This window comes from Hesperophylax consimilis, chromosome 8 (genome assembly GCF_061612785.1).
Source record: "Hesperophylax consimilis isolate HC1 chromosome 8, BYU_Hcon_1.0, whole genome shotgun sequence".
Taxonomy (NCBI): Eukaryota; Metazoa; Arthropoda; class Insecta; order Trichoptera; family Limnephilidae; genus Hesperophylax; species Hesperophylax consimilis.
In genome coordinates, this window is record NC_142843.1 from 9,283,384 (window position 1) to 9,305,403 (window position 22,020).

A 22,020-nucleotide genomic window follows, 5' to 3' on the forward strand; every position below is an offset into this window, starting at 1 on the left:
TGTGGTAACGGTAAGGATCTGTGAAAAAGGAAGTTTGGTAAGTCTTACAGGTGGTCTACCAGGTTCTGGATCTGCGGTCTCTGGGTCCAAAGCCAAGGAACTTCACTCTATTGGTATTCTCAAACAGCCGCTTTGATGAGTGGGAAACACCAGAAGATGACAGATATTTTGTTTAACAAAAAGAAATAAGTGCTTAATTCAAACCTAGTTCTGTCAGTCCTACATTCCTAAATCGGCTATAGGTTTCTGTGTATACCGCCTGATTAAACTTCAATCTCCTTCCCATCCTCAAAGCACCTTAAGTTCAGTCCAAGTTTTAATTTACCGGAGTGCACCTAGCTGGGTTGACACCTATCGTATTGTAATATCTTTAATTTTTTTTTTTTATGATAAACTAATGTTTACAAGACAAGGTTTTTATGCATAGCAGAAAAGATAACAAATTATTATAAGCAATAACTATTAGCCTGAAACACGCATACAAATTTTAAAAATCTTAATAGAAAAATAAATGTCACCAACAGGAATTTAACCTACAGCCTTCTGATTGCCGGTCAGCTGCGCTTTATTTAAATTTATTTTTTGAGTATGATTTTTCATAGTTATTTTTTTTTTGGGGTATCATGCCATGATGCGCTAACTCCTTCTTTAGTCAAAGTTTCGGACAGCATTACAGTGTCCATCATCAGGGCAGATGTGTAACCGAAGATTGTGGTGAAGTGTATGCTAATGTAGGATACACTTCACCAGCTTCAATCCACTTAAGAGCTGATATTACACGATAATTTTAAATAGTTTTCTGCATTTAGTTTTGGTGTAGCCGTCAATTATCAGATACCAAGAAGTATTGACAGAAACGCATAGAGCACGCCTAATTACGGAGGCAATTGAAATTCACAAAAATCCCACTAATATCAATAAAGACGGCGGGGTTAAGCTCAATAGTTCTTGGTGTCCGGCAATAGACGGCTACATCAAAACTAAACACAGAAAACCATTTTAAATTATCCTGTTATACCAGCTCTTTGAGCTGGCAACACGGTTTTGCATCTACATACATAAGCACACATTTCACCACAACCTTCGACCTAAATTAGATAATACCCCAAAAATAAATCACTTTTTATCTAATTGTTTACCGGTAATCTTGAGATTTCCCACTTCAAGATTATATTCAGGGTGAATAAAAACAAAGTTGAAGATGGTAAAACAAACACCATTTAGAAATATTAAATACACTTTATTAACTTATTTAATTATCTATAACAACAAGAGGATCAAAATAATGTTTACACTGGAAAAGAGAAATGATCCGTGACCCCCTGTGACTGGCATGACACTTGGAACACTAGCAAACAACATACAACACCTTATAATCATATGACTCCAATACTCCCACATTTCTCTCTAAATGTACATTCAACCACATCCACATACACATACACATAGGTACATTATATATACTTCCCAACTAGTCATCTTTAGACTAAGGCATAGGAAATTCATTCTTCGTTGAATTCTTCATTTTTATATAAACTTTTAGGAGGCTTTGTTCAACTACGTTTTGAGATGACCAAAACGTCCTATTTATGAATATGATTACGATTACACCCTGGTTTATGACACGCATCGTATTAATATTTTACATTTGTAATTTGGCCAATATTTGTGATTTACATCACATCTCACTCCAGTTGTACAAGTTTTAGTTGAAAAAAGAAGATAAACATGAAACGATGAAATAATTTTTAAAATACCATATGTATTGGAGAGACACGGCGAAGATTGATGTGAAAGCTCAGAGGTTAGAGCAGGCGCCCAGATAACACGAGTATATAATATATGCTCAAATGACGTTCTTTTCTAGTGTTTTTTTTTTAATACATACATATTATTTGATGATTTATTAACATTGTTCAAATATTTAATATCAAAAAGAAGAAAAAAAAATCACTGATGAAAAAGACATTGCTTTAGGAGATTTTTCAAATAAACTGAGTTGGTAAAAATGACAACTAAAGTTAGCAACCATTTTCAAAGACATCAGAATAGAAAATTTATATACAGACATATTTATAACAATTGACTTTCCTTTATTATCAACATTAAATCTATTGCTTTACAAACTTTGAGGTGAACAGGTGATAATTACAAACAGTGTGTCAACAATTGTGTCAACTCGGTATTGTGGTTCAATTATTTTATTGCAAATAATAAATAAAATAAAGTTTTTTTCAACCATCAGTCAAATAATTATGCGCCTGTCAGAATCAAAATGTGTCATCAGTGGATAATAATAATCACCATACATCAACATTTTATGGTATACAGAAAAATGGAAGAAAGAATAATTTCAATCAAAAAGTGAAATATCACTAGAAGTAATTTTTTTATATAAATACTTTAGGTTCACATTTATAAAATTTATTAAAAAAAAAAACTCTAAAGAAATGTAATATGAGTGGAACAATGAAATTCTAATCAAAGTAAAGATTTTTAAAAATCTGTAAAATGCAAAAAAAAACCTATAAAATCAACATAAAAATGTTTTGAAGAATTCTTTGAAAAAATTCACTAATTTGCTTAGAAATGAGAAAAAACTAGCGATATAAAAGCATCAGTAATTTTGAATTCATAAGGTGTATCAATCGAAAAATCTTAGCCTAAATTTATTACAGACAAACTTACAATGGTACAATCTAGCATAGGTCCTAGGAAATGTAAGATAATTCATAATATGCAAAATACACAATACTCATTGTATAAAATAACACAAGTTGCGTTCAAATAAATTATTAAACTAGACAAACAAGGAAATATTTAAGTATTAACACCTGTTTTCCTGGCAGTGGAAGGCTTCAGTACTCAACCACCATCTCTGGATCTAAGTTTATCTCCGCTAAGCCAACATTTCTCCCAGTTAAGTATCCACCAAAATAAGATATCGTGAAATGTGATGGGCGTGAAGATTTATTAGACGAAATTCGATGGAGAAAAATAACTTACGAAAAAATCACAAATCAGATGGAAAAACTACAACGTTTTTTTCTATTCATCTCAGATACGCGATTCGAGGGTAAAGGCAAGTAACTAAGGTAATTTGTATCAAACAGAATGATTTCAAATAGAACTTTTGTCGAGTATTTTTACCACAGATAATATTTACATTTCTCGTGTAAAAATGATTGGTTGACTAGGTACAATATTAAAATTACAATTTCTTTAATTTGTGCACGTGTTAAGAGACCGAGTCATCAAAGGCATGACATTACGTTCATTAATTCCCGTAGAAAGCTGAAAACCTACAATAACGTAAACGAATAAACAATATCACCCAAAAAATGAAAATAAATTGGGAGATAAAAGTCAATCAGGATTTTTTTTTAATATAGATCACTTATATTTTCTATTGATTTCTTGATTAGATTTTTGTACATAATTTCACTACATAATGTTCCCCGAGTGTTAAGTTATTTATTTTGAGTAAAAAAAATAAAGATTCTTAAATGATTTGGTACTATGACTTACATTGAAGGGGAAAATTATAGGTATCAAATTGATTTTTGATTTGAAAAATAAACAAAATTTTGACCAGATCACTTGGGTGATATTGTTTACTGTTATGGTATTCGATGTTGTGAAAAAAATAGTGAAAAAATAAATAGATAAAATATTTTGTTGTATTGTAAAAGTTCAAATAAATATAACTGACTTTTTAAATTTAATACCTTATCAATTATCTATCTGACTACTGGGTAAAAATTTTGAAAAAATCTACGCAAAGGAAATACTCGTTTTACATTGATAGTAGTTCACGATCGAGTACAAAGATGGCATGAAAATAAAATATAAGTGACTCTGATAAGTACCATTATTCTATATCTAAACTTATAAATAAAAGGTTTGAGTTACATTGAAATTTGTTTATACAGTAAAAAATTATTTTTTAATTTGTGTAAAGTACACTACTATTTGGCAGGCTCAAAATTTATTGCTTTCCCATCTTACATTTTAATTAGCGGATTAAAGCAACTGTAGCAATACAATAAAATTGTTAGTGGAAACGGCTTTATAACCAAACGCACTGGCCAACTGGCGGATGGTGTTGACATCTGCCGTGTGACAGTACAAACACCTACAAGTCACATAAATCACAAAGTATGACTCAGAATAATAAAAACTACACAACTTACATGGAAACAAAAATGGAATGGTTCACCTTGACAATATAAAGAAACATTCATTCTGTTAACGTTAAGTGTACTTGGTAACAAATTTAGAGAGTTATATCTGACTGAACTCATCAAACTATACTAAATCATTATATACCGACAATAAAAACAATACAATGTGTCCAAATAGTCAAAAATGGATCGAGTTAATTCCTGAATTCACACAGAAAAGGTACAAATGTTTTAATACAACTAGTGAGAGGCTTCCATGTGTCGCTGGAGGCTTTTCTTGTTCATGTAGAAACGATCACACATGTTGCAGGGGAAGAACATCTTCTCACTGTCTGGGGGCGGAGGCAGGTTCTGGTGGCGCGCCCGCATGTGCGCCGTGAGGTACTGCTGGCGCGAAAAGAACATGCCACACTGCGTGCACGAGAAGTGGCGGTGCTGCCACATGTCCTTGTCAGAGGCAAACTCCTCCCCGCACTGCCCGCACTTGTGGCGCGAGCCTCCGACCTCTATCACCCGAGTTCCCACCATATTGCCCGCAGACCCCGTATTGCCCCCGCCTGGGGCCGCTCGCTCCTCGATTACATCCTCAGCGGCGATATTGTGATGCTTCACACAATGACGTCGCAAAGATTTGGCCGAGGTATAGCGCACGTTGCAGAGGTCGCAGCTGTATAGGCGTTCCGGCTGCGGGGGTTGCGGTGCCGGGGACTCTCCTTCCTCGCTCTCCCCTTCTCCGGAGCGAGGATCGTCCCCATCTATCCCGTGCTTGCGCATGTGCACCAGAAGCGTGGATCGCCGTGTGAAACTCTTGTTGCAGATAGGACAGAACACAGAGTTGGGGCGGTGCACTTCCTCCATGTGGCGCATGTAGGCAGCTCGCTTGGTGAACTCCTTCCCACAGGGATGGCAAACTTTGCTTTCGTCAGCCACTCTGGCCTGCATAGCGGCTACCGCTTGCTCATTCCTAGGAACTGTTTGAACCAATTCTACAGTTACTTCGCTGGAAAGCTTTTTCTTCTTGAGTAGGGTCATCTGCACATCAGGTGGCAGCTTGCGCTTAATTTGGAGGGATCCATTGTCTATGATAGGAGTGGAATGTTTGATACGGGGATTTTCAAGGACCTCGTGTTTGCTCACTTTATTGGTCACCTTGTTATGAGGCATCCATAGGCCAGAGCTGCTGAATGCGGCTTTGCCATCGGGTGATCTCAAATGCCAACCTCTGTGGCTCTTGAGGGCGGATATGGAGGTGTAACTCTTATTGCAAATCTCACAGTCAAAGGTCTCGGCGCCCAACTCAGCTTGAACCTGAACACAATTATGATTCTGCAGGGCTGTCATTCCAAGGAACGTCTTCCCGCAAGAGTCGCAAGGGTACCTGGCTTGATACTGCTCTCCCTGGAAAGACCCTTCTTCCTGGGTGCCATCTTCATCATCATCGCTGTAGTTCTCCTCTGGGTCATCAGGTGCAGATTCTGCTTGCAGTTTGTTGGAGTTCCCTCCTTGACTGGCATTGTATCCTAGCAATTCTTTTGCGTGTGCAGCCTTGTAATGTTCATAGAGCTCCAAAGTAGAGTTTAGAGCTTTACTGCATATTTTGCAAGATTGGATGTTGACTTTGTGTACATTTTTCCTATGTCTATAATACGCTCGCTTATCATTAAAGTTAATTTTACAGATAGTACAGCAAGTCCTATTGTCTTGCTTCATACCTTCGTCTTGTAAATTAGGATTGACGATTCCATGCTTTACTCTCTTATGCTTCCAAATGCTACTCTTCACAGCAAACTTCTTGTCACAGAGATCACACTGATAGAGCTGGCCCGCATCTGATACACTGTTGTCAGTCTGATCAAAAGCAGCCGAGGTGAAACTATCGAATTGTGGAATGGACAGACCGGTGCTGTTGTTATGTTCCTCATTAGTGTACTCATCGTCTTCTGTAGAAGCAACATTCATAAAGTGACTTCCACTTCCACTGTTCTCCAGCTCCATCCTTCTCACCACCTCAGGGTGAAGGATCTTTTTGTGTTTCCAGATATTCTTCTTGTGAAGGAAACCTTTCCCACAAATGTCGCAATTGTAAGGGGCGTCGGGCATTAGTTTGGGAGAATTTCTATAATTCAAATTTTGAGCAACAGGTTGACGAACAGCAGTCGGTTGCTTGACCGCTTCACCCGGTTTTTTATTAGTGGTGGGGACCTTAGCGTGAATACGCATGTGGTTGGAGAAAGCTTGCCGACTCTTAAATGATCTCATGCACATCTCACAGAAGAATGGATCAGCAGATCCGTCAACGGTGGCTTCTCCCGGGTGACTCTTCATCATGTGCTCAGAGAGCCGCTGCGGAGAGCTGTAGGAATTTGAGCAAACAGTACACGAATAAAACTTGACACGTAAATGCGTGTTTTTGTGTTCTATGAGTTCTGAGTCTTGTAAGAACTTCTTGTCACATTGGTCGCACTCGTAGGGCGTGTGATTGTGAGCATCTATCTGATGTTGTGTCCAGCCATCGACGGTATCAAACATTGAGGAACAGTCTGTGCAAGAATAGTTGTAGGTGGTCACTTCTTGCTTGACAATGCTTAGATCAATTTGATCTTGATCCATGTCTTGATCAGTCTCATGTTCCCCATCTCCATTGGTTACCCTGTCTGAGTGTTCCTTGTAAATGTGGTGGTTCAATTCGGTGACTGTTTCAAATTTATTATCGCAATGTTGGCACATGTGCGGCCTGTCTTCATTATGGATGGCCTTCAAGTGTTTGACAAGATTGTGGTAGGAGGATGTGTTCTTTTTGCAAATAGGACAATCTGTAGGTCTGCCATCCACTGAACGAGAAAGGTTCTCGGTGGATTGGTCAATGAATCCTCCAGCGTGGATAGAGAGGGCGTGATCGTTGAAGTGCTGCAGGGACCTGAACCTCTCATTGCATAGCTCACAGGCTATATTGACAGTGCACTCTCCATTGCGGATGTGTTTCTTCCACAATCTATTATCCTTGAACCTGTACTTGCAGTGTATGCAGCACAGTGGCACTCTTTGCCCTCCATTCTCATGCACATCCAACACATGTTTCATTATAAACTGTTTGAGCTGGAACTTGGCGGGGCACAATTTGCAAGCGTAGGAGCGAGCATTAAGGATATCTTTGTACTGTGATTTGTTGAGAATGTCTTCTCTACCGGAAGCATCTCCCACTTTATATTCCTCAACGACAGGAGCTTCGGAGATCATACTGTCAGGGATGCCTCCCTCCTCATAGATAAGTTTCCAAGCATCAGTGCAGACATTAGCTCTCATGTGACTGAGGAGGGCTCCAATATGGCCAAAGGTGACTACACAATTGTAGCAGGTGTGTTTGGGAACCCTGTGTCCATTTTTCTGCAAATGCTGGATGACCGCCTTCCTTCTCGGATGAGACTTGTTGCAGCAGTTACACTTCATGGTGTTGACCTGCTCAATAATATCCCTGTATTTTGTCATGAAAGACTTCTGTGTTGGAGTTATGGTCATAGAGTGCAAGGACATTTCTTTAATATCAATGGTATCACTCATGACGTGCTCCTCATCCAAATCATTCTCATTTGATCCTGCATCTGGATGTTCATTTATTTCTACTATAGGAGCGAGGGGGACGTCGGGAAGATCTTCATCTTCATCGTCATCATTGTATTCATCCGCATTATCACTGTCCTGGTTTGCTCCGTCATGAGCTTCTTCTTGCTTGGATTTGTGACTTTCAAATTCTGGAGATACTTCATCGTCTTCCTCTTCAGATTCCTCATCATCACTATGGGCAGAAGTCGGTTCATGAACTTCATCATCGGCAGTTTTATTAGCATCATCATTATTATCCTCAGTGGATTCCGGTTCCTTTTCTTTAGACTCAGCATTTTGAGCATCAACTCCGATAATTTTGTTGATATCAACATCATGAGGAGATATTTGAACTTCTTCGTCCGAATCGACCTCAGCTGCCGAGCCGGACTGGACATGGTTCTCTTCATCATTTTCTTCTTCATCGTCCTCTCCGTCTTCACTGTCCTCATCAGAGTTGTTCACATAGGTGTCGGGTTCAGTAATGATGGTCTCTACTTGGAAAGCTGCCAGTTCAGGCTCAGAAATCAGTGTCTCAGGGCTTTCTGATCCGGAACGCAGAATTTCTGGTTCGGAGACGAGCATTTCAGGTTTGCCTGTTAGGAGAGATTTAAGGATTTCGGGTTGTCGTCCTTTATTTTGTAAATCCGCTAACGACCTTATTCTGACAGGGTAAGAGGGTGCAGCTTGAGAGTGTTTGAACGCTGATTTGGGATTGGCCTTGGGAATCATTTGCATTTTGGGGTTAACGGGGTTAGGCAGGAGGCGTGCCTTGGGGTTGTAGGGGTTGGGGCGGAGCTTGGCGAAGGTGGGGCTGGGGGCCTTGACCTTGTTGGTGTAGCGATCATAGTTGTGCGAGGTGAGCTCGTGCCGCCGCGCGTTGTGCGAGTAGCGGTAGGCGCGGCCACAAACCAGGCAGTCCTTGGAGGCCAGCTGCGCTACGGCTACTGGACGTCGCGCCACTGCGCCTGCTTCCACTGGTACCGTCAATGGCACCACCGCTATACTCTCTTCCTCCACACTGACGTCGTCTTCTTCTTCTACTTCCTATTTAGTCAAAATAATTCATAAATTAACAAGAGTCAATAAAATGTTTTTAGGCATTGAAATTTTTATTTTTTATGGTTACATAACAAAAAATATCTGCGTTGACTTTTCATTTCACTTTGTCCTGTATAATTTATTTGAAAAATTATAATTTATTTGAAAGAACATTAAAATTTAAATCATAATTTTCATTTATTTCAGAAAATTCATTACATACATAATACGTATTATAAAGGAACAGAATAAAATCCATACCAAAAAGCATAGTATTATGGGTTTGGAAATGAACAAGGGAAGTAAAGGTATGGTTTTTGTGTGTAATTCGAAAACGCTGATTCGGAGTTACCTAGTTGTATAATTATCCCGCTATATGTCAGGCAAATGAGTGAAAACAGCAGGGGCGAGAGAGACAAGGCTAATTATTGTATATCAAAGTGAACATATTATTAAAGATTCTACTACATAATATGGAAGGATTTTTTGATATCAAGTGTTTCCTGCAATCATTTTAATATTATTAACCACATAAGGTTTTTTTGTAAGACTGCCTTGAAGGTGAGGTTGAGTAGGAGTCAGGCAATGGTCGTGGCTATGCCGAAGAATTACACCGACTTCTGTAGCCGGCTAGCTACCACGTCAGCCACTCCGAGGCGTGGCGAAATGACAACACGCCGATTACGAAGATTGTGTTTATCAACAAAAAAATATCAACTAAATTATATGAACTTAAATTATACCTTGTATATCCCACTACTACAACTGACGAGTTTGGCCTCTGTTGAATTCCAATAATTTAGTGCAAACTACAATGATTTCTGTTAAATTCGCAGTCTTGTCAGCGGTCTTCAGTGAATTCTATGAATCAGCATATTAGTGTGAATTCTCTCACTGGCTTCTTGAGTTTGATGAATTAGATATAAATGTAGCAATGGTGCATGTGCACTAATACTCGTTTATTGATATCGTCAGTTGTACTCTCAACTATTTAGCACTAACCCCTCAGGCCTCTGGCATATTGATAATTATATTTCTTAAAGATGCTGTCATAAAGTCAGAGAATTTGTGTGTATTTCCGCTTCGCAATAAAATCCAAATAAATGGGATATATCCGAAAACTAAAAACAGTTTTTGGGAGGTGATGAAAGATGCTTTCAAATTTTATTATTAGAAATAAACATAATTTTTTAAATAATCAAATTTTTTAAATCAAACATAATTTTTATATCATTTTCATATCTAAACACTGAATTACAATTATTGATAATGAAAAAACATATTTTATTAGAAACGTATTCTAAACATTATTGCCACTTAACTTTTTTCATTTTGTATAAAAATAATTAATTAAAAAATTCACAAAGTTTCATATTTTTTCTCAAATTGCAGTCGGAACCTTTGGTTTCCTAGAGGTGTACATTTTAATTATTCTGTGGTTAACTTCTAGATTTTAATATAAAGCGTGGTATTTTCTCTTTCTAACACTGTTTATATCATATTTTTAACCATGAGAGTGAGGAAGACAACTATTTCTATACTGTTCCCAAAAGCAAACAAATTGACTCTATGGGTAATTCGCAAAACTGAACAAATTAGCCTCTGAGGGGTTAAACTCAAATAAAATGGTGAACAAAAGCTGTAACTAATGTTTTACTATAAAGTTAGTTAAATTCAAAAGCTTTAACAGGGTGGCCACAAAAAAAGGATTTCAAAATTCCCTGATAATTCCAGGTTTTCCAGGGCAGTTTCTATATTTTTCCCTGATATGTTTTATTTGGTATAAGGACATATCGTTCAAAATTTTATTTTTGAAACACGATTTACAGATACATAAATAAAGGGAATTCCGTTATCTAAAGATTCTAAAGCATTTATTATTTCCTTGCACCACAATGATCTATTCAAAACAAAATACACTTATTACAAATTTATGATATTTCGCCTGAAGACAATTTGTGTACAAATGAAAAGACCAAACAAAAGTAAGTACAGTAGAACCCCGATAATCCCAAAAACGCGTAATTCGAAATTTTCGCCAAAAAAATTTCCGCAGAAAAATTTTTTCATACAAAAATTTTTTTAATTCGAAATTCGTTAATTCGTAATTCAAAATTTATTTTTGTCCGCGCGCGAATATTTGTTGGTGAAATTCGAAAAAATTTGATTTTTGCGAAAATAAATCATAATATTTCGTAAATCTGAATCTAAAAGTCAGCCGTGGCGGTAAAAAGCCGAAAAATGTATTTTTACGTGGTTATACATCGTCCTAATTAGTATTATTATTTTGTAAATCTGAATCGATTTACACTGGAATGTTGTATTTTTTCAAATTTATTTCGAATATCCGAGTTTGAAGGGCCGAGAAAATACGTTTTACGCGGATATGTGTCGTAGTTTTACGAGTTTACACCAAATATCTGTATTTAAAGGGTCGGCCGCGAAATTTCGATTTACGCGTAAATGTATAGTATATTTACGAATTTATTTCGAATATTTGAATTTAAATGGCCCGCTGCGACGGAAATCGGCCGCGAAATCTCGATTTACGCGTAAATATATCGTATTTTTACGAATTTATTTCGAATATCTGAATTTTAAAGGGCCCGCCGCGACGGAAATCGGACGCGAAATTTCAATTTACGCGGAAATATATCGCATTTTTACTAACTTTACTTCGAATATCCGAGAAAATACGGCGCTACGGAAATAGCCGAAAAATTTCGATTCACGCCGAAATATGACATATTTTTACGAATTTACTTCAAATATCTGAACTTAAAAGGCTGATCGCGACGAAAAACTGCCGATAAAATTCGATTTACGCAGAAATATTTCATATTTTTGCGAATTTACATCAAATATCTAATTTAAAGGGTCGGCCGCGACGGAAATAGGCCGCGCATTCTCGATTTACACGGAAATATATCGTATTTTTGCGAATTTTTTTCGAATCGAAATTTTAAGAGCCGGCCGCGACGGAATACGGCCGCGAATTCTCGTTTAACGCGGAAATATATCGTATTTTTACGAATTTAAATTCAGATATTTGAAATAATGGGCCGGCTGCGACGGAAAATTACCGCGAAATCTCGATTTACGCGGAAATATATCGTATTTTTACGAATATCTCAATTTAAAGGGTAGGCCGCGACCGAAATCGGCAGCGAAATCTCGATTCACGCGTAAAAATATAGCATTTTTACGAATTTATTGCGAATATCTGAATTTAAAGGGCCCGCCGCTACGGTAATCGGCCGCGAAAATAAAGAAATAATTGGTATTAATACGAATTTACAGCTAAAATATTTTATTTTTTTTTAATTTGCACCCGGATTTGAAGAAGATTTGTAAAAATGTTGATAATGATGATCTTTAAATTTTATTACGACCGTACTGGGTGTCCGACCCTTTTGACACTTTGTTGTAACTTTGCTAGCTTTTTCTTTACAGATTTCGCACCTACATAGTATAGGGTAAAAACCAAGGCGGGTGGTTTACGACATGATTGTGTTGCAAGGGCTATTTACGAAAATAATAATAAAAAAATACCTACTTATCTAGTTTGTCTTTGTCGGCATATCTTTTGTTACACACGCCGCAAGTAAAAGTAATACAACACAACTTTGGGACTTCACAAATCGTAAATAACGAATTTCGTTTTATTTTTGGAATTCCCTGATATTTTAAGAATATTTTAAAATTCCCTGACATTTCCCTGATAATTCCCGGTTCGGTAAAATTCCCTGATAATTCCCGGTTTTCCCGGTTTTCCAGGTCTGTGGCCACCCTGTTTAACCAATGTTCTATTATAAAGTTAGTTAAATTCTAAATATTAACTAATGTTCTACTACATATAAAGTTGGTTAAATTCAAAAGCTTTAAACAATGTTCTACTATAAAGTTAGTTAAATTCTAACTTTATTATATGCAATTTCGATAGCAAAGGGTGGAAATAAATTTAAAACTATGGGAATAATATCATCACAAATATCCAAAGTCTTAAGAATGCATAAAATGCTTCCTCATTGGTACTCAGTTGCTTCCAGCTGAAGTTGCAACAAAACGTATCAAGTCACTACTTAATTCTTAGCCTAAAATAATTTGCAATTTTTTGTAAAATATATAAATAAATTTAAACCGGTAATTTACTTGTATTTCATGAATAGTGGCCAAATGACTTGTGCAGAGAAAGTATAATCTTTTGTCTCTCATGAAAAGTTACCAAGGGACTTGAGCAGAGATAGGGTAATTTTATGTCTGATGAAAAGCTGCCAAATGACTTATGCAGAGAAAGTAAAATCTTTTGTCTCTCATGGAAAGCTGCCAAATTTGACTTATGCAGAGATGAATTTACATTGACTGTAAGTAGGAATAACAATAATAGGGCTGACAGATTACACTATACGCATCATGCCTTGGCCTATTTCAGCATATGGCTCGCCATACAATCCCAATTGGAATGTATGACGAGAGATATGCCACAGGCTTAAAGCAGTATGACGATATTTAAAACTTCAATGCGCAACATATGCAGAGGGGTTTATAGTGTTCCTTGCAGGCCGGGGTATTACAAGCCACGCAGTAAGATCTGGTTTTACGGTCGGCATTTCTCGGACAGAGTTTACACCTGCGGTGTCTCCTGAGCAACGCATCACTCGATGCCACATTCTTTATGGGACCTCCTCTTATAGCCAGCAGAGGATCCAACTCGAATGATGGCCTATCATCTAAACTGTTGTTCTTAACATGATCATTCATCAGCTCCAACGCCAGACTCCTGATAAAGTTCCTGCGGAAAATAATGTCCGACTGCGTGCGGTTGGTCATCCAGAGAACCTGAGCATTGATCACAGAGATATCCAATAAATGAAAGAACAGAGCTAACGGCCAACGAGAAGTGCGTTTGGCAGTCGTATAACTAGCGGCTAATGTCGCAGCCACCGCTGCTGACCCCCGCCTCTGTTTATACCACACCAGGGCTTCTGGGGCACCACTTTTTGTAAACTTCTTGGTGTTATAATGATCATTTCTCGTGGACAACAGTAAGCAAGCCTTCCTCTTAGGCTGTATGTACGACATCAAAGTTGTGCTGGTATTATCGAAACCAAACAACGATGAGAAATTTTTGTTTTGTTTGCTCGAGAATACATTAGGAACTTCTTTGCGCTTTGATTGGAGAGAGCCTACTAGATGCAAGCCATATTCTTCACTTAGACGATTTGCCAACTTTAATGATGTTATTCTATCTCGAGTCACTATAGTAGCTCCCGTTCCAGTCAGATGACTGACTAAGCGACTTACAACGTTTGAGACAGCATTCAAGCGAGCGATTTCTCCACTTGCCTTTGTCTCTACACACACCTCAAGGTTACTTGTGTAGAATGTATCTGTCTCAATGAGAGAGTAAATCTTTATTCCAGTCTTGGTGTAATGTTTTGATTGCAAGGACTTTCGGAAACAACAATCGCTCTCAAAAGAAATGATTCTTTCATCAATGACCGAACACTCACCGAGATTATACGACTGTTTGCAGTTCAATGTGAACTCTTCTAGGATCTGTCTTATGGGAGAGAGCTTATCGAGTTCCAGTCTATAGTCTCTCGACTTAATATCTTCAAATCTGATGCACTTGAGTAAGAACCTGAATCTATCCAGAGTCATGGCCATCTGAACGACGCTCAGTCCACAGCCATCTCCCCACCAAAGTTCTGACGAATGATAAAAAGCTGGTCTCATTATCCCCGAAAGATACAAAATGCCAAATAATGCTTTGATTTCTGAGCGGCTAGTCAAATTTTCATTCATATCTCCCGTGATGCCGACAGCGGGGTGATTCTTTTCAATATACTCGTTTGTGCTTTCTATAATAATATCTATGATTGATTCGGTGATAAGACAAGACCAAGCTTGAACAGGAGTCTGAAGGCCGTCGGCTGATCCTGCACATCCTGAGATATGTTTCCTTTTGAGCGAGTCTTTGTTCGAATGCTTTGAAGGTTTTTTAGACCACTTGGTGTAGCCATCCTTTGATTTGAATTCGTTTCTGCTGCAGGGGTCTTCTTCGTGCGAGGAGAGATCCTGATCCGAGTCAGAGTCGATCTCGGAGACGTCCAGGTTGTCTTGGTCTTCTCCTGAGTCACTTCCCTCCACGGTCTCGTCCTTGTCAATGAGACTCTGTATTGCAATAACCCGATCCCAATCCGCCCGTGGGTCTATGTTGGTCTGTGGGCCAAAATAAGGCATTCCACCGGTGTAACAAACAACCTCCACAACGAGCATAAGTCAAATCAAAGTCAACACTAAATTAGGAGGTCAAGATAAAATGAGAATGTTTATTCAAAAACACTAACAGGCAAAGATTCCTAATGAGTCATACTATAATGTATATTCAGAGAGAACTTTTGTCATTTTGTTTTTTTTTTTTACTTATCAAATTAATGTAAATACTAGAATGGCTCAGTTACCACACATTAATTAATAATAATGCAATCATTTATCCTCAAAACAAAGGTCACAATTCAGGCATTAGAATTTTGTTTAAATGGAACTATTGTTTTAGGGACATCAGAGGACCACAATAAGTGAATTAAGATATAAGTACCTTTTCATTTCGTGGTGCGAGACCCAAAGAAGCCAGAATGGGGGGGCCCTCGGGTTGTAGTTTTTCTCCTCCGTGGTGATCCTGCAATTAATTAAATGCTTCATTTTAACTATGTCTATGTATCAAGCATACAGCAGAAAATCCGTTAGTCTGAAGTAGCAAAAACTTTCAAACGGTGAACTCTGGCATCATGAAATCTGCACAGCTTTTTCTGTTTGGAATATCTAGGTCTCAATTAGCTGAGTACCCAAACTCGCGTACCCCTTATAGCCAAAATGTCAGTACAGTCCGTACAGTGCAGGCGCATATATAATTATAACCTATGATTAATTATATCTCATGCACCGATGAAATATAATGCAAGCAAGATTTATTTTGACATATTAAATCACGCATATAAATACTGTTAAAAACACATTTATTTGTATTATTTATGTACTTTTGTGTTTTTTTAAACTGTTATTAATTATCTTCCTTGGGTTTGAATATTTTAATTTTAAATTTTTCTTTCTGTATTTTTTTATCGCTTTAGAAAAGTGATAATTATCACTTAATACACAAAAAGTTGATATTTTATCACTTAATGCACAAAATTGTACACTGCAAAATTATATATAATTATGTTGACGAAAAATAATACTACCACCTAATAAAGAAAAAGGAATACAATTAATTAATTAATTTGATCTAGTTTAGTATTACATAAATATGAAAAAATTGATACGATGACAAGTAAAACAAGAAACAGAAAATCAAAATATTTGTACAAAGGAAAGTGTCTGTGGCGGGAGGCGTGGAATGATTTCTATACAGTTATATCAGACTGATGAAATTTTGCACCTTCAAAACAATACGATGGTTTCTCTCTATAAGATATAAGAAAACACCACCCCCATCCCCTTTTCCCACCCTATAAAACAGTATTTTGATACTTGTTGATAAAATTTAGCACACTTGCCGTTCAAAATAAAAGGAATATTATTATCTCGATGTGATTTCGAAAAACTCTGTGTAAAGCCCGGGCAAAACCGACATCAGCTAGCTACAAATAAAAAAACATTCCTTGATTGCAAATGAACAAATCACATTAAGGCAAACGCAATCATTAAATAATATGGTTTCGAATATAATAGCCATTGGAAAGAGGCTAAGCTGCAATGGAGGACAAATGTGTAATAAAATAAGCAATACTGCGCCAAATCATGACGTGAATCGAAGCAATTGTGTTCTGCTATCAGGAAAGCCTGTTCATGATAAAGCCATGTTTTAACTGGGCACAAGTAAACCGACTTTGTGGCAAGTATGTACACTGCACCAATACTTAAGGTATGTTAATATGTATAATATAAAATTTTGCATATTTATGTGTAGGAGCAAAATAAATTGCAGGGCTTATTCTGCTTTCAGGAATCAGAGGGGGAAAATACGATGGTCAAGAAAAAGCCTTTACATGGCATACATATACACTAGCTTGCCCTGGACCACAAAAGCGAACCTACGCGGGAAACCTTTAAATCAACATGAGCCACCTTTTGGACTTGCGATGTTGCGCAAAAACCATCCTGAGTTACTCTTATATTTATTTTTTTGCATTTTATGTATTATAAGCTATAAAAATGAAACTTCTTTCTACGTGTAATCACTGAATTAAGTTGTCTAAGTGTAAAACTTCAGAAGTTTCAACGCGATCGTTGGTCTACATAAAAAAACAATGAGTTAATAATTATTTAAATTTCAGTATCAAGATTATTTAAACGTAGTCTCCTTATTAATTTGATACCAAAAACATAAGAATTGATTCGCTTTGGAGGTCACATTAATGAAAATTACAACTTTTGATTGTAATTATATTTGCACTCTCCGTCCGTTCTACACATTTCTGCAATTGTTTAACGAAATAATATTCTTAAATGACCTTTTTAATTGAAGCTACTGATGTAAGAAAATTATATAATTATTTTAATTAATGAATGCATTGTTTATTTACCTTTGTAAAAATCCCAACACCAACGCGTCTGAGCAGATTTATATTATCATTTCGCAAAATATGTTGGTTTTTTAACCCACATAGCTATGAAAGCCTGTAACTTTTAACATTTCAGGAAGACTATAACTGTTTTTAATATCAATCCAAAGAAGAATAAATCTAAATTAAAAATAGTATTCACATCTCGCATGAAGTTTTAAAAAAATCTTTTATACAGGGTGTATCGGCAAGTACCCGACAAACTTTAACCAGCTATTCCTCAGCACATTTGGAGTAAAAAATGTTATGGGCGCTTTGCTGTCCGGTAACATTTTTTTTCCATTAAAAACAAAAATAAATAAAAAAATCCACACTCCGTCAATGTCATTTGCATTGTATCTCGTGTTCAGCAGCTGTTATTAGCAACTGTGTCAAAAAGTGTCCTCGCTCTTTCGTACACACTAAATAATAATAGTTAAAAATGAGACGAATGGTGCCGTGCCATTTCGTTGTGATTGTAAAAGCGCGCCAACGTAGGTACGTACATACATTATTCAACGAAACTCGAACAAAATATTGCCAGATGGGATTTCAAACTTTGACGAAGGATAAAACATTGGTGACATGTGGTGAAAATATGAATAATAAATTTTTTATTAAAAAAAAATGTTACCGGACAGCAAAGTGCCAATAACATTTTTTACTCCAAATGTGCTAAGGAATAGCTGGTTAAAGTTTGTCGGGTACGTGCCGATACACCCTGTATATTTATAAGATATAAAAAATTTTAAAAAGATTTGATAAAAATTCATTAATTTTTTTTTTTCATGTTGTCTGTTTATCGATTATAAACAAATATTATCTTAATAAACTTATATAGCATAGAAAATAATGTAATGTTCTTTGTAATGCGTTTATGCGTCGCATGGTTTTCAGTTTGTTCCGGGGCAATCGTGACCGTTTTTGGTAGAATGTGAGGCAAGTGAGTCGATATATAAGGTTATCTGCAAATTTTGTTAATAATTTTAACAAAAAGATCTGTCAGCTCCCCTTTCACAGAAAAAATACTAGATCTGGTTAGAAGACCAATATTTGAAAACCGCACATAAAAACGCAAAAAATCAACCTATTTAAACATAGCTTTTTTACTATCCTACAACTATTTTCAATTTTCGACCTGGTTGCACCATTTCATAGGATGAATTTTTGTTTGGTTTGACTGAGGATTGAACGTTCCTCCCATAGGACTGGAGTCAACACACCTAAGCCAAATCCTAATTGGATAGAACAGATATTTATTTCGTATATAGCATGTAATTTTTTAAACATAATGTCATCCAATTTAATTAAAATGCGTATGTGTGTGCGCGCAGATGTATGTGCATGAGTGCCACCAAAATTTGATAGAATTGATTGCATTGTCATCGACGAGTGTGTTTATCTGCCGAGTGAGTTTATTTCCACTTGAAAGATTCCATTTCATTAATTAATTCATTCAAGAAAACAAAATAGATGTATTTAAAAAGGGTTCAATTTCCAATATTTAACGAAGTTCCAAATAATTTACCTACTAATTTTTTTTTACCTTAATTTGACAATGCAAATGAACAACAGTAAGATTACATCAAAATACCTATAAGTTTTACTACTATCAAAATAACTATTTTTTTTATCAATATTTACATCATTTTATTTATACAGTTTCTTGAACATTTTTCACACTGAGTGAAAAACTGTAATAAAAGCAGTCATTTATTTTATTTCAATGTTTGACAACTGTTTTCGAACATTTGTGCCATTAAAAAAATTTCATAACAACTTTTATGATCAGAAAAAAAATGTTTTAGTTTTTATACACCACTAGCTGTACCACGCCACGCGTTGCTGTGACTTAGAGAAACAACATTGTGTGTTGCTTTTACATCCAACAGATGGCGCTGTTTTTCAAATCAAAGCAATCGTTGAAGAACTTTCGGAGATTGAAGATTTTTAACAAACGAACATTTAAATTTTTATTTATATAGATTATTACACTTAAATATACATTGTTGTTAAATCCTGACATAAAATTATGTTACAAACTTTTTTTATATAATTATTATTTATTTATTTAAAAGTGTTGGTCTTTTAATAAATCTGTATTGAAAATTTGATTTTGTTGTCTCAGATAGAATACATAATTCAAAAAAGATAATATCATATTATTATGGCACACAAAAAAACATTATTACTTTGGCTGACAACCACAGGAGTGGTCATGACTGAGGAAACTTGCATAGTCATCTCAGAAACCCAGCCAATTGACTAATATGTGTCAGTAAGCAGGTACCTTGGGCCAGAAGGTGGGTACCTACTTTAGGTATGAAATGTTGCTAGGTATTTAATTATGGAACTTTCGTTTTATCATATTTTTTCTGCCAAATCTGAAGGTACCTGGCTACGAATGACAGTTGTATTTACATTCATCAATTGCAATAAAATAATATATATGGATGTCGATTTCAAATGACAAAGGAAGGTGAATCATGTTGGAACTAGTAATCAGTGATGACCAGATTAAATAGTATCACAGATAGAATCAACAAGCTGCATGTTTATTTAAATATTATTATAATTGGAATGAGGAAAATGAGGTACATACCGGTTCAATCCCTGGGTAGGAGGCATCTATCATTATTTCATCATCTACGATTTCATCAGGAAAGGGTTCCTTCTTGATGTTGACGCTCTAGAAACGTGAGACAATATAGGTTAATAGGGTAAAAAAAAAATTAATTTGTTTTTTTTTTTGTAATAAAAATGATATCCTCAAATATTTCCAGTAAAAATTATGTATTTCATTAAATTCGGCTTCAAAAAACGGTAGGACGAAATGATAACAAACAAGTAAAATTTAGTAAGAAAATACATTTTTCGTAAAGTGACAGATTTTTGACAGATGCGCGTGTAAACACAAAAGTATTAATTTTGACAGCAAACACAATACATGTAGATACGGACCTGGGCCGATGCTTCCGAGTTCACCCAATCCCGCAGTTTGACCTGGGCTTCATTGCACACCTTCTTGAAGGTATGCCAGTTATTGACATTGCACACACACTTGGTGCATATCTGTGTGGGTAGGCCATCCGACTCGATTATCTGCAAACAAAACAAGCTCCAGTCACACAAAGTCAACAAAGACACCTCCAGCTGCAACTACAATACGAGTGCGGGAAACGGCAGGGCAAGGAGAGCAGCAGCGCGACTAGAGTAGATGCGGGACACGGACACGCATCGCCCTTGGCAACTGGCGACCCAACCAACAACCAACCAACCGGTGGTGATGCGCGTCATACTGCAGCTGCCGTGTGCTGTGTCTGCCCGTATCCGCTGTAACGAGAGAAGAGAACAGCACGGCGTCTCCTCGACAGGCGCCGCTCCGCCATATATCCATATACGCGCCTAGCTCTATATACCGCCCTGACCGGCCAAGCCACTGCTCGCCCGCGACAGCTGGACGACCGCGGCCGGCCAATCGATAATGACGAAACGCCTACATACCGCCACGGCCTGAGATCACCCATTCCACTCGACTGATTTCAAGGAAAAAACATCGTCGCTACACACAATACACCCCTCGAGCTTATCGCCTCGAAAATTCCCAACCTCGAGAATATAACGACGCATCATGACTCGAGCGATAACGATGGCACATTTCAAAATGGTGGACACCTTACGAAATCTCCTTGCGGTGAGCGCTGGCTCCGGGGCCTGCAGTTCAGCCGACCTCGACCCACTACTCTTTGGAATTTAGCTTCGTTCTTTAGAAAAAAACACACTGTAACACGAAGAACCTTCGCTTTTACCTTGACGGAGACGCATTCTTCGATCTTAGCCGCCAGCACGGGTGAAGCCGATTCGTCAGAACTGCTGCCACTTGAGAATATCGGGTGAGTTTCTCCTCGCGTTGACAGGCACAGTCTGCACACATTATCTCCTTTGTAGCTGGACGCGGTACGATCCATGGTTTCCGTTGGCACTAGTTCGCGACAAGACACTCGGAGATTGACACCATTACAAAACGTCACAGAACAAAACACTGAACATGATGGTAACAAATGCCGCTGATGATGAGAGAAGTCGATAGGCTTGGATGAGCGAGTTTGAGCTAGAGAGCACCTGTCGTTATGCGCATGACCGCTGCGAGCTACGGCTGCCAACTGAATAAACTCGCACACTCTCCTGTACTTCTGCGCGCGTCAGTGCTGCCAACCCAAAAACTACTGTTGGAAACATCCGTACCCACTTGACGTTAGTCATGTTGGAAATTAATACGCTTCTATTATTTTTACTTCAGTTAAAATTCCCATTTTTCAACAGTTTGATTGATTATAAATTTCTGTCATTCTAATTAACAAACCAAATACATTTTTAATACTAAAGTCTTATATTAGACATTTTTTCAATGTTAAAAATATCTCTTTGAATATTAGAAAGACCTACATCCGAACACAAACCGTCAGGGGAACAAAGTTGGTCAGTGCTTCTCAAACCTAACAATTATAGGTGCTCATCAAAAAAATATTATTATATGAACAGAATTTTATAAACATATCTTTGAGATTGCTTTACTTTACATCTTT

The 22,020-nt window shown here is 37.0% G+C and overlaps 1 protein-coding gene across 1 annotated transcript; it reads right to left on the reverse strand.

The window, feature by feature from the left end:
* Positions 1-1,219: 1,219 nt before the first annotated feature.
* Positions 1,220-21,646, reverse strand: LOC149421532 (uncharacterized). The gene is made up of 5 exons (XM_089634857.1): positions 21,244-21,646; positions 20,396-20,536; positions 20,037-20,123; positions 15,430-15,510; positions 1,220-8,831 (listed from the first exon to the last, which is right to left on the reverse strand). The coding sequence occupies exons 1-5, from the start codon at positions 21,400-21,402 to the stop codon at positions 4,425-4,427; spliced, it is 4,875 nt and encodes a 1,624-aa protein (XP_089490983.1). The 5' UTR covers positions 21,403-21,646; the 3' UTR covers positions 1,220-4,424.
* Positions 21,647-22,020: the final 374 nt, after the last annotated feature.